Source organism: Zootoca vivipara, chromosome 9 (genome assembly GCF_965207765.1).
Source record: "Zootoca vivipara chromosome 9, rZooViv2.hap1.1, whole genome shotgun sequence".
Classification (NCBI taxonomy): Eukaryota; Metazoa; Chordata; class Lepidosauria; order Squamata; family Lacertidae; genus Zootoca; species Zootoca vivipara.
Window position 1 is genome coordinate 32,345,821 of NC_142592.1, and position 13,596 is coordinate 32,359,416.

The 13,596-nt window shown below is 39.1% G+C and overlaps 1 protein-coding gene across 4 annotated transcripts in view; it reads right to left on the reverse strand.

The window, feature by feature from the left end:
- Positions 1-13,596, reverse strand: part of PPFIA2 (PPFI scaffold protein A2) — a 259,476-nt gene that overhangs the window by 30,793 nt on the left and 215,087 nt on the right. For all 4 annotated transcript variants that reach the window (XM_088651748.1, XM_088651747.1, XM_088651746.1 and 1 more), the window contains 5 exons: positions 13,275-13,512; positions 12,209-12,238; positions 10,337-10,467; positions 7,402-7,556; positions 2,974-3,067 (listed from right to left, as the gene is read on the reverse strand). In XM_088651748.1, the coding sequence (XP_088507874.1) occupies positions 2,974-3,067; positions 7,402-7,556; positions 10,337-10,467; positions 12,209-12,238; positions 13,275-13,512 (648 nt within the window). The remainder of the gene's footprint in view (positions 1-2,973; positions 3,068-7,401; positions 7,557-10,336; positions 10,468-12,208; positions 12,239-13,274; positions 13,513-13,596) is intronic.

Genomic DNA, 13,596 nt, shown 5'->3' on the forward strand with positions numbered 1-13,596 from the left:
ATATATAGAGTATAGCATTTGTATATGATAATTAAAATCCCTTCAAATTACATCGTTATACAAATTACATCATCATCCAAATGAAACTAGCAGTTTGTAGGATTTTAACAGTAAATCTTAACATAGTAAAATCATAATTAAGCTTTCACCTTGCATTTGTAAAACCTATTTTACCAACATGTGCAGCCAATGGTAGTAATTGAAGATGTGACTTAGATGGGTACAGTTTCAATGTGAGCAATATATATATTCCACATTTTAAATTATTTGCCTTTGATTGCATTTTTGACAAATTAAGCCCATGTAGACCTCAGTGAGTTAGCATGTGAAAACTACTATAGATGTATTAGATATTTATGGTGAACATGGTAAACATGTTCACATTTCAATAGCTGCTAGACATAAATTTGTCCAAGACACTGCATGTCATTTGCATTTTTAGTGAGCACACAAAAATATGTATTAAGTTACAAGCCTTCTGTTGAAGCAACAAGGTTTGATACCATTACTTTGAGGAGGTACCACATCCTACAGCTCTACTGTAATAAAACCCATCTTTCAAACAATTAGGGTAGTTTGAAAGTCTGGCCCATCATGTAACTGTGGTACATGGAGGCCTTAAATTTACTGGTACCCTGTGAGGTTTCCTGTCTTAGCAGAATGATCTCCAGTGTAATATCTAGCAGAAGCCCAGTTGCCTTGATATCTAAACAACCAGGGTGCTGTGCAGACAACAATTTGGCTGGGACATGTTTAAGATGATGCCTCTTGGCCCTATTTGCAACCTTTATGAATTAAGTCAATCTATTGTCCAGAGATTATGTGTCTACAAACTGCATGAACCTAGAATCTTTCGATGTGATCTGTACCCTGAAAAAATACCAAGAGTAGCTCCTGCATACGAGCCTGTGCACAAACAACTGGTGTGGGTCTGGGCCATGTATTGAAGAGTAGTGAATTAACCCTTCTCACTTTTTCACTATCTCTGGCCCAGAATTGGCATTTGAACAGGGCTAAGATCTATTACACAGATAAGTAGCAGGGAAAGATTCCATGGGCAAGTCTCAAACACAATGTCTGCAAAATTCAGAGCCCCAGAAACTTCTTGTGTGGCAGACATTTTTGGCAGCAGACTGTATTCAGTTGACAATCCAAATCAAGACATGAGAAGTCAATGGGCCAGATACTATTCAACCGAGATTTCTTTAAAAGCTGCTTGAATGATTTTGTAAAGCAAACAGATAGGATAAAAGTGTTTCAAAATGAACACGCAAATAAAGACACCAATGTGAAAATGCTGATCTCTAAAACATATATCCTATCACTAAAATTTGCAAATTCATGGTAGGATAGGAAAACATTTACTGTAACTTAAAGAAAGCAAAACACCCCACAGGCAATGTGAAATTACAGACTTAATAGGGGAAGGCGGGAAACATTTAAAGTTGCAAAGCAAATTGGCGGTAAGACCAATAAAAATGAATTCCTTGCCTCTCTGACTTGCATTTAACTGCATAATCCTTGCTTGCTCCCTTTCATTCATTCATCACCATTGTAGAATGGTCTCAACGCCTTAGAAAAAGAGGCCTGTGGCTTTTGCTGCTTCAACAGCAGATTTTTAAAATACAGTCACTAAAGGTCTTGTTCCTGTGATGCTATTAGTGCAATCCTATCCATGCCTACTCATATGTAACCTCACTGAATTCCATGGGACTTTCTTCTAGGCAACTGGGGTAAGGATTTCAAGTGCTAGTCATTACAAATATTTAGGAATGGGAAGCCAGAAATAAAATTTAAAAATATTACAGAAGTTATAACCAGAAGTTATTCCTGAGATCCTCAGTAAAGATTTTATACCGTTCATAGTCAGAAACCTCTTATCTGATATTTTCTTCTAAATCTAAATCTAATGGCTATCTTGGCAGCATGATACAAATCCCAGTCTGGTTCTCTGCTTCTTCTGTACAGCCAAAGCTCATATAAGAAATCAGGTAAGGATTCTAGTAAATAGCATGGAAAAGATAAAAGTCTGGCAGAACAATTATGTTGGTTGCAGCTTTGGATTGCTGAATCAGGATCAGGTTGAACAATGAACAGTGAATGGTGAAAATACATTTTCTTGCAGTCATACATGGCATAGAAAACATGGTTAATATGCATACTACAAACAAAGTGTCAAATGCTGGAACACACCTATGGAGAAGCTGACAATATTAAGCTGACAATATTTGAGGAAAGGATCAGCAGAAGTCAGTTGAGTGAGAAAATTTTAAGGAAATTTCTGAAGGCATACCAACAGAAGCAAAAGCAAAACTTCAAAACACTGCATAGTCTTATTCCCCTATAAGATTCCCCACTCTTTGTTTTATATATATTAAAAAATCTGTTTCCAAACGGAGCATAGCAGGTATTGAGAAGCAGTAGTAATTACAGTTTATCAAAGCCTATGTGTCCTGAATCATAGCAGCTGCTGAATTTAACTTCCAAGTAAATGCAGTGGGTGAAAGCATATAATTATCCTATAATTCATATACACAAAACTCTAGGTTGCCCCCCTTCTAAAGAGAAAATAGAGTCAAAGGAGAACATTTGCATTTTATAATAAGCGGCTCATAAATACAAACAGCCTTCCCTCTTGACTTTCTTTACTGAAATCCACATAGAGGAATGAACACAATCCTTTAGGGGTGTGTGTGTGTGTGTGTGTGTGTGTGTGTGTGTGTGTGTGTGTGTATCTCAGCTGCTTTAAGTGCCAATGAAACTTGTTTTATTTTTGCAAGCTATCACACTGTTTTGATAAATTATATGTTTGTAAATTGTCCTAAGTGTTGCTAATCAAATATATTTAAATAGAAAACAAATACCTACTGGATATTCCAAGCAGGTGCAATCCATGCTGAGCATAAGGAAAGGATCAAGGAAATGCACTACAGATGGATGACAGGATAAAAGGAGCATGAATAAGCAACCTACTTTTTCTTTAGTCTTCGGTCTTTCTCTGCCTGAGTTCCCAGTTTGCCTAATCCCAGAGATTCCTGTGCTGCGGCTTCTGTTTCCATGTAACCTCCTGTGTCAAAACAGCAAACAGATTTTCTCCATTGACCTTCTTTTCAAGTGGCTCTATTAGTTTAGCATTTTGTCTGTGAAATTGTAAAGTCTGTTTGGGGTGGAAAACAAAGCAAGATACCTAAATCCAGAAGCTACTTCCTCACTATCCGCTGGGACATATAAGAACTAGCAACAAGGAAATCATTTGTAGCATGGTCTCAACGCCTTAGAAAAAGAAGCAGCAAAAGCCACAGGTGCCTCAACAGCAAATTATTAAAATACAGTCACTAAAGGTCTTGTTCAGGGTTTCCTGTGAGGTATGGGAAATGTTTGCTGACTGCAGGACTGTTCAATATGGAGGCAAGTCATATTATGTACTGATGACTGCATAGCACTACAGGATAAAAACAGAGTCTTCTGTGTGTAGGAAACTGTAGTTTCCTAATGCTTTGGAGAAAGTGTGAAATTAGCTGGGTTTTCCCCCTCTTAACAGAATGAAAACAGAAAATGGGTTGTAGCCAGAAGTTATGGGAGTGGAATATCATGTATGGAAAAGGGCTTTTCTGCACTCCTTTTTCCTAATACAGCCTCCTGGGCCTCTTAAAAGTGTCTTCTAGGGGCACTACACCCTACCAAAACCTTTCTTGAGGACTCGTCAGCTGCCAAAAGGCTCCATTTTTTACTTAATGCATTTATTAGATGCCCAATAGCTATTGCTCTCTCTTGGTGCCGTACAAAAAGGGGAAAGAATATGTACAGAAAACAAAGTCACAAAAGTCAACAGCAACAGCAACAACAACAAAAACAGCTTGGGAAAGAATTATAAAATGGAGTTAAAACCACACCAAGCAGCAAAATACAACCTTAAAATACCAACAAATATTGGTTGGTTGGGGTGCGGTAGTGAGGAACTGGGGCTAGGAAAGTTCCTTTGCATGAGTGGCCTTCCAACCTCCTTACTTACGAATACAACCAATACTTTTAAAGGTGGTTGAAAATGGGTTGGTTTTTTAAAAGAGAGATATCGGTTCCCATTAAGCCTTTCTTCTGCTCGCTGTTGCCTCTAGTCATGCAGGTTTTGCAGGTTTTTGAAACAAGACAAAAGCGCTTGCTTACTGGAGGCAGGAGTAAGATGATTATACACATCCCTCTTTCAGACATCTTCGAGTCTGGAGACACACACAAACACACTGAGCATGCCACCAGCAATATAGACTGTTTGCACAGACAGATGAAAGATGTACATGCAGGATCACTGCCTAAGATATAGTATATCAGAGTCAGTAAATCTCCTCTTGTTCAGCTGTACCAAGCACAATTAGGGCATGCATTCTGTTACGGTTGATATTTAAGCAACTGTGAGCTTGAAACATTGGCATGAGCTATAGTATACCATTGTGCTATTTTAAATTAAAAGCAATACCACAAGGTAACTGGGTGGTTACACAAGTCGTATTCTTAAACATTTTCACATGTTTTCTCCATCTCCAATTAGTTGGGGGTGGGGGGGGGGACCCTGTTCTTGCCAACCAATGTGATACATTATTTGAATTTAAGAAAAGACACCACAGATCCAACAATAGAGAACACAAACAAAAGTTGATGTTTCAAAAGCATGCTGGAAGACTGTGGAAAGAGAGAGTCAATGAGACAACAAAAGGACAGCAAGTTCAAAGGACAAAGAAGGGAAAAGAGAGAGAGAGAGAGAGAGAGAGAGAGAGAGAGAGAGAGAGAGAGAGAGAGAGAGAGAGAGAGAGAGAGACTTCCCTACTCTCAATCTTAAATATGTATCATTCAGTCAGGTTTTTTTGGTCGAAGAATTAGAAAAACAACAACACTAGACTAGATCTCTTTAACACATTAGGTGACTTGATCCTAGCTAATCATCAGAAGTGGAAAGCTATGGAAACTAAGACTACAGAAAGGACCAGCATGGTATTCTGAAAGAAAATCTTTGATAATGATCATGGACCAGAGAAGAAGCAGCATGGTTGAAGCAACTTTTCTCATTCAAAAAGAAAGGAAAAAAGATGTCCTATTGTGACACAGGACAAAAAGAAACCAAATGACATTATAATTGCTGCCATATACAAGAGCACAAATCCCTATCAGAAGGCATTAGACTAGAGGTTGATCTAGACCAGCAAGTACTGTAGATGCCTCCAGGAAGAAGGACTTGAAGGCAATGGTGCTCTCCCATTGTTTTTCTTCGGCAACCAGTATTCAATGGTATATCAACAATGAATATGGAGGTTCTAGATAGATAGCGTTCGCCTTCTTATGAGGTACTTCATGTTTGAGTACAGATAGCACAAAATACAGGTTATACAAGTTATGAAGGATCATTGTGAGCATCAGTTGTGGGCTTTCCATTCCAAAATCATGCAAATGGAAAGCCTATCTTTTTCCTGCCATTGCTCTCACACTTTTTTCTAAGGGGAGCAGATATTCTGCAGAATATATTTTATTAATATTTGTTGCATATTTTACTTTTGAACGTACTACTGCTTTGGTTGAACTAAGGTGCACAATGAAAATCCTTGTTTGTTACAAACATTTGGCAATGATTTACTTCAAGTACTTCTTCAGAACTATGAATGGATTTTCATCCAATTACACAGTTATGATGATATGGTGTGTTACTGTCAGGGGGAGGGGGTAGCACATTGGGCAACTGATACTGCCCCCCAGGACAGCTTTTACAGGTTGACATCTCTATTCTGTCCTAAAGAGTGTAATAGATATGAATGCATTTATTATATCTTGATCCCTGGGGCCTTCAACTTACTAAAGAAGAAGAAGAAGATACTCAGACGTAATAGTGTTTAGTATGCCAATAGTATTTAGTATGCCAATATCAATAAAATGGGTCTTGATTAATTTAACTGAGAATGAATAAGCCATGGTACAGATATTAAGCTTCTAGTCTGTGCAGATGGGAACATCTAGCTTGTGTCAAAGGGCTCATCATTAGATTGATTGTGAAATATATTAAATTAGCTATGGTAAAAAAAAAAAACCCCAATCACCTCATTTCTCCCCATGCCAGATGAAAGGACAGTCTAAACTAGAATGTTAATAATAATCAGAAAAGTGACCATTCTGCACCCAGCTAATTATCAACCTATTTATTTTTTTGTTTATATATACTGTACTATATTTCAGAATGTACAATATTTTACAACCAAAGTTTAAAACATGGGGTTTAGGCAGGCCGTATTCACTATTTGCGTGCCCTGGTAAACTGGGGCTGCTCACTAAATATCCTAAATATTTAGGTTAAATATTGGTTTCCTTGCTCCTTCTTGTCAATAGGGCTGTGGAAACTGAGATGTGGAAGTTTCCAGTTTTATTTGAATGAAATGATACATTATAAACCTTACCTAAAGTGTTGCCCCTGAATAACGTAAATGGACAATGATATGAAGTTATTAACTGTAAGATACTGTGGAAATTCTTCATATTCTAACAGGATCCATAATCACCAATATATTTTGGCCATCTGTTTCAAATGACAGTTACCTAAATCTTTGTTTTGCTTTTACAAATGGCAACTTAGCAAAGCCACTAAAAGTTGTAGTTTTATTAAAATGAATAGGATTACAACTATCAGTCACCTTACCAATTCAGCAGCAGCTGGATTGGGGCTAGATGTTCCTTCGCCCCCTTCTGCTGTTGTGATTGGCTGGCTACAAATGTGCCAGTGGTTCTGCAAGCCACAGTGGCGGCAGCAGGCAGTTAGCATAGCTCTCCCAGTCTGTGGACACTTTTGTGAGTGACTCATTCGATCGGAGTATAAGATCAAAACAGATAGGAGCCTTATGCTACGAAGACTGGAAAACAGTCCAGGAGGGGATTCATGGCAAGCAAATGAAGGCTAAAAGCTAACTACATTCATAATAGGAGCAAAAGCATGGGAACCAATGATATTTTTGAGTTTCTTGCTAGCCACGTCTTCTGTCAGGTGGGATGCTAAACAAAACTGAAAAAGGACGGTGATGGTTGTTCTGGAAAGGAGCCTTTTAGCTAAGTCAACAGATTCATATGTTTGCTATCAAGGTTTTTTAAATTGTATAGGTGTTAACAAAGTTACACGTTAGTAATTCCATAAAGGCAGCAGAATTAAGTAAAGGAATATCATCCTGTTCACCTTGCTCATTTAGAAAAACACAGTGAACGATGTGACAGTCAATACTAGTTATGATATAACAGAATTATGTGGAAAAGATCCCACCAGTTTAGAAGAGAAATGAATGTTTGGAAAAGCAAAACAAAACTGAAAAAGAAGCCAAAACCATTAAAAAAAAAATACTGAAAAACAGCGACCCGAGCCTGGTACAACTAATTCCTTACTGAGCTGTCCAAGTCGAGCCTTCTCTTTTTTACCGAACAAACGTCCTATTGAAGACTTGATTCCTTTCTTCTTGGGAGCTTTGTGTAGGGAATCCTGGCTGCTACTGACACTGCCAAAACCAATGCTTTCTGGCTCCAAGGATGCAGGCAAGCTACTATAAAATACACACAAAAGATAGATAATACATTATTGCCCTTATGAGGTCCTGTGCCCATCCCCAACTAAGCAGCTGTGCAAACAAATTATCTGGAATCTAAGAGTGTCTTCATAATTGGAAACATTAATCAGGTTCTGATGGCTTCTTTCCTGCATCATAATAATATTTAGAACAGCACAATGGCTAATTTTCATGTCTCACTAATGCTGATCAAGATGATTCAATCTAACAAAAAGTGACAGAAAGGAAGTGTAATTCATCAAAGCCCTATTAATATAATTTTTGGCTGGAAAGTTCAGAGCAATATGTGTTGAGAAGAACCAAACAAATCTGAGTTGTAACAACATTGTTTTCAACCAAAAATGGGATTTTCAAAAATCTTACCTGAGAAATTTCTATTCTGAGCAGGGGCAGGGTGAAAACCTAGTGAAAGGTATTTTCCTCCTGCTAGGCATGGATGTAGAGCAACATATTCTGAGCATATCCAGAAAGGGATTTCTATAAGTTCCAAAAAGCAACCAACAGCCATGGCAGTGACTGGAGGAGGTGGCGGTGATAGGCTCTATAGCTGGGCTTGTATCTGCTGCAGGTAGGAGATCTAATCTCTCATCAGGTGTTTTGATGTCATGCATTGTGATCATGCAAAAGGGTAGGGCTATAGGAAGGGGCATGTTATCCCTGCCATTTTCGTACATGGCATCAGAGCACATGAAGAGTGCTCCCATGTATGAACTCTGGCTTGTAAGAGAGCTCTTGACAGTGGGAAGGTGAGCTAAGACTTGTCTTTTGACTTTTGCTCATTTGCTGCTGAATAGAGGTATAGCTAGTGATACAGAAAGTCTGGAATAGCATAAATGTAAATCGGATTTCAAAGTTTTGAGCCATTAATCCTGCCATTGCATTGCATTTCGATTCAGAAGCAGAGATATTGCTTGATCCTAGGGTCTTGGGAAACTAGGTCTTGGGGAAATGATGATTCTAGGATCTCTGCCGAGATGTAGACAGCAAAACTGTTCCTGCTTCCAATTCGAGAGATAATTTCTCCGCAAATGATCCGTCTTCCTGCTCCACACCATAAGAACAAAGACACAATTCTTACAAGGGCATTTTAGCTCATAATAATAAAAGGCTTTAGAAGTGTACTCAACATACTCTGGGAACCCTTCAAATTCCTATGTGGAGGGCACTTTCCACAAAAAAAAAAAAGAGATTGCAAATTATGTAATATGTTCAAGCTCAGATTCCTAGCATAAAACAAACACATACAAGTGATATAACCAGAGTAACAAGCTATGCAGAAGTGGCATGCTATGTCCTACTTGGCGGTGTTTTGAACATTAGCGATGTGTAAGGAAGCAGTGGCACCAGCATGCAGACTAGGAATGGGGTGAAGTGCTAGGCTGGGTGCTCCGGGTTGGTGGTGGTGGCCTCACAGGTGTGCCTGCACCTGCAGGATGCTGATATCACCAACCCAGAGTTCCCTTGACCTCACTGCCTCCATCCCCTACCTCATCTGTGTCCCAGTGTGGTGCCATGGCCACCTGGAGGGCACTGATGGACTTGAAGTGACTCTTATTCCATGGGACACAATATTACCAAGGCTTTGCAAATGCCCACTCTGCATATTCCGAACAATGTTAGAGGAAAACTACATCTAGGAGGAAGAGCTCAATGGGGGGGGGGAGTTGGTTCTCCTGATTGTCCTGATTGAAATTGTCAAGAATTTTGCAATATGGGGTTCAAAAGGTTAGTAGTGGTGTTGTCAAAAATTGCAGTCCTTCACTGGTCTCCTTGCACAGGTCAGCCAAGATTCAAGTTACTGGTTGTATTAGTTGCATTTCTGCACACAAATATCAAACCCCATCACTGAATCTGATATGGATTTTTTCATTTTAATCATTGTTGTGAGTGGTGCCTTCTCCTTTGTTCACTTATAGAGAGCCAACAGCAAGGTAGTAAGAGCAACCACAAAAATATACCATTTTGCTCCAGCTCAATTCCTTAAAGCATGAGAGGGTTGTGTGGTCTGTCTTGATTTTCACTAGAACCCTGAGATCTACAACTGGAGGCTGGAGCCAAACAACATACCCTTAGAATTATAGCATTCTGAACCCAGGAACTTATTTTGAGGAGCTCGATGTCCTTCCACACCAAAATCCACTTTTGGTTACCCACCGCTTTCTTTATTTCAGCAAAGTAATACAGGGCAGGGGTGATCTTGTATCTGCCATCTTTAAGCAACTGGATGTCAGAATCCTTGCTCACCTACCACAAATTACCAAAAAATCTACCAGTAGATCTAGATCTGACTTCCGCTCACGTTTGATCTAAAGGGGCTACAAAATGGGAGACCAGGCATCCAAATCAGACTGGAATTCAAGGAGCCAAGTTGTAAGAGTTAGGCAATTCCCACCTCGGTGATGATGTACAAATTTTTAATTAAGAAACAATTATTCTTGGAGAGCTACATTTGCACCACATAAGAGGCCTGGGTGAGCTAGGAACTAAAACGATCAATGCAAGCAGGGTGTTCCATAAAAGCCACTCTTTCACAAAGAAACATGTCCAGTTTCTCCTTCAGATAAGCTACTTCTCATGGATCCTGACATGAAGTGGTGAAAAAAAGAAAAGCCATTGCAGGGTGGCATTTCCAGATAAATAGAATACATTGGAAGTTATGTGGAAGTTAACCTGGAAGTCATATGAATGGGGGCATTATAAAAAGAACACAGCACATTAAAGTTGTGAATTACGGTCTGAAGCAATGAGCTTTTTACCTTCTGGCATCATTGTGGTATGAAGAAGGTAGAGTATGAGTCATTCTAATGGCTCTAGGTGTTGAAGGAGGGGAGGTTTCACATTTTATTGTGGCTTTGTCTTCATGCCCATCTTCTTCGACGACTGCGATCTACAAACAAACCATGTCCATAAAGGGCAGCTTAGAAACCAACTTTCTAAGTTATTTGCAAGAAATAATTTAAATGGTGCAGCAGGTAATCTGTTTGGAATTCATCCTACTTTCCAAGCAAGCATAAGGGCTTACATATAAACCATGTTCCATTTGTGGGGCACAAAAGTAACAGAACAAAAATGCCAAGGAGATAATCGGATATGATCATGGCCCTACAGAGAGCCATTCAAGTCCCATTTTCCAATCTCTGAGGCCCAAACTGAATGGGACAATAAGCGCACAACTGGCCATGAAACATATCAAGCACAGATCAGTGCTGGCGCTGTGGTGGCCCCCCAGGCAACATGGTGTCAAATGGTGTCAACAGCTTGTGGAATTATGTACCAACTCTTTGTAATCCACTGTAGGCACCCCTGGGGGCTAAATGCTTAGGTTTCCATATTGGATGGAAAGTTTCCACCCTCAAATATACAATGGATGGAAGACATGACACAACTGAGGACTTTCAAGAAAGTCCTCTTTATTCAGAAAAGGAGTGGAAGATTCTTGACTATATGGACACCCTACGCAGGGTTGCATAAACAAAGGATGCTGAGCAAGTTTGGACTGTTAACAGATAATTCCACACCCCATCCTCTTGACATAGATACATAATTATTGTGGGCTTTTTTTGGTTAATTTATTTTCTTTTCACTATTAATGTTTATTGCATCTCTGTGTTGCCTTTTTGCTTGTGATTTGCCTTTTTATATTTTTGTATATAAAATAATCAAAAACATAATAAAAAACTATAAATAAACCACACACATAATTGGCCCTTCCATGCTTGTTTTCTAAACAGCAATTGCAGAGGCAGGGCAATCTGTATCTGGACCATAGTGATGGTCAAGTTAAATGTCCTCAACTACCTCCATGGCCCTGTTCAAGATTCTACCCTCCCAATTGTGTTTTAAGGAAAACCAAGAGTGGATGGGGCCAGTAATTAATTAGCTTCCTGTCATGTTTGGACTTCGGGCATCATTTAATTAACTTTATATGGATCCAGTACAGAACAGGCTGATAGGACTGTGCTGCTTACACATGCCGTGTCTTCTCACACTCCATGTTTGCAAAGCCTGGCTAATTTATGTGAACATACAATGGATATTCTAGCTCACAAAACACTTCAGTATTCAAAGTTTATGGCTGCAAAGTAGCTTCAGGGAGGAAACCAACTGCCACTAAAGAAGTGTATAGAATTGAGACCAACAAAAGACAGGCCTCTGTGTAATTTGATGCATGCCATCATTGTTTCATTAATCCCACATACATAGCCAAAGTTATGACTGGATACATATTAAAGCAAGATCAAAATTATGTATCAGTACAGAATTACCAGGGTTCTGCTTAATAAGCCTGAGGTAGTGACAACTTCTGGTAGTTTCATATATGCTTGTGTCATGTATTGCTATAACATTCAGGGTGGTTTACTATTTGAATAATAATGAGAAGTTTTCTGCAGCTGTATAAACTAATATGCAAAGTTATGATTCACAATGAGTTACACATCAAATTTCAAAGATGACACATCATCTTTGTGAGTTTTGAGAGCTGAGGCCTGGTTTTAGATGTTCTGAAGTTCCAATTACAAATGCAGAAATTCATTTTGCAAAATTACTTTTAAAAACCTGTGGAAAAATTCTGGTGTTAAACTGAGTTTTAAGTGCAAATGCTAAAAAAGAGAGAAAAGGATGCATACCTTTCTCCGGTGCTTCCTGAGATCACTCGGCTGGAGTTAAGGACAAAGGAAAGAACAAAGGGGAATGATCAAAACCGTTTAGGTAAAATAAAATATACTGATATCCTATCCATTTCCATTTTTCAACATCAAACAGGAAAATCAATGTTTTGGAAACTGCTAAACTTCAAATAAACTACTATGGCTTGAATCTAGAGTTGTCTTGTGCGAGGTGAAAAACACTCCCACTTATGCAAAGCAGCCCCGTGAAATCTCTCCCCCCCCCGTTTCCCCATATTGCTGCAGCTCCACTAGCCTCATCCAACATTGTTCAAGGTGGTATGCCTTAGAAGGCTTTTAGGAGATTATGGGCTCTGTAGTAGATGGGGGAAGGACTCAGGAAAGCCCCCCTGTATGATGAGAATTCTGCTTAGTTTTCTCTGGAACCAACTCTACAAACATATTTGAATCTTTTAATTTGCAGATAGCTCTTATGCTGCTATTTTAACTGCACAGCAGGACAAGCAGGGCTGCCTTAAGTCACATTTGTTGCCATGCAGCAAATTAAGTTCTGTCCCCATGTAGTACCACCTATAGGTCCCCCTGCCCTATAGTCTTTTTACAGCACAGCCACCAAGGCCTAGCACCAGATTTTGCCTCCTTACACTGTGCAAACAGACATGATATATCTGAGAAGTACTTTTATTAGGAAAAGCACTTAAGGATTCTCACACGAATACGATCATAAATTTGTTAAGTCTTTGAAGGGCCGCAAAACTTTTCATTGTTTGATATCCTAAAAAGCTTTCTGGAGCACTGAGTCCTTATCCCTGCAACCTACAAATTCGTTTCATTACTATTTTTTATTGTTTACTGTATCTTGTGTTACACTGGCAATGGCCCTATATGAAGTCTTATTGCATTTTGTTTTAATGGTCAGCAAGATCTTACCACAGACAAAAACATAATAATAGGCAAATAAATAAATGAGCAGGAAAAGAAACAAGTATAGAAAAAAAACTTATTTGGAGAAGTAATAAAATAAATGAAACGATCAGCACAAAACTGTATTTGTACATTTTCTTACCAGTGTCATGATGCCCATACGATCCATCTCCCTGGCTGGGCTGCGGGGAGTGAGTTTCGGAGTAGAATGCCCACTTGGAGGAGAAGAGCTTGCAAGGGAGGAAGCTGTAATGGAGCCAGTAATAGATGTGCCAGGGTGTACCCTGGCTAGGTTTAAGCCTTCCAGGCTTACACTGGCTACTCTATTTTCTATTTCTTCTGCACGCAATTCCGTTGATTCCTTTTCCTCCTGGATTAACCTATAAACATGAATTGGGAGGCAGCAGAATTAAAACAGCTAATGTCATGTGAGTTATATTCCAATACAGTGGTACCTCTGGTTA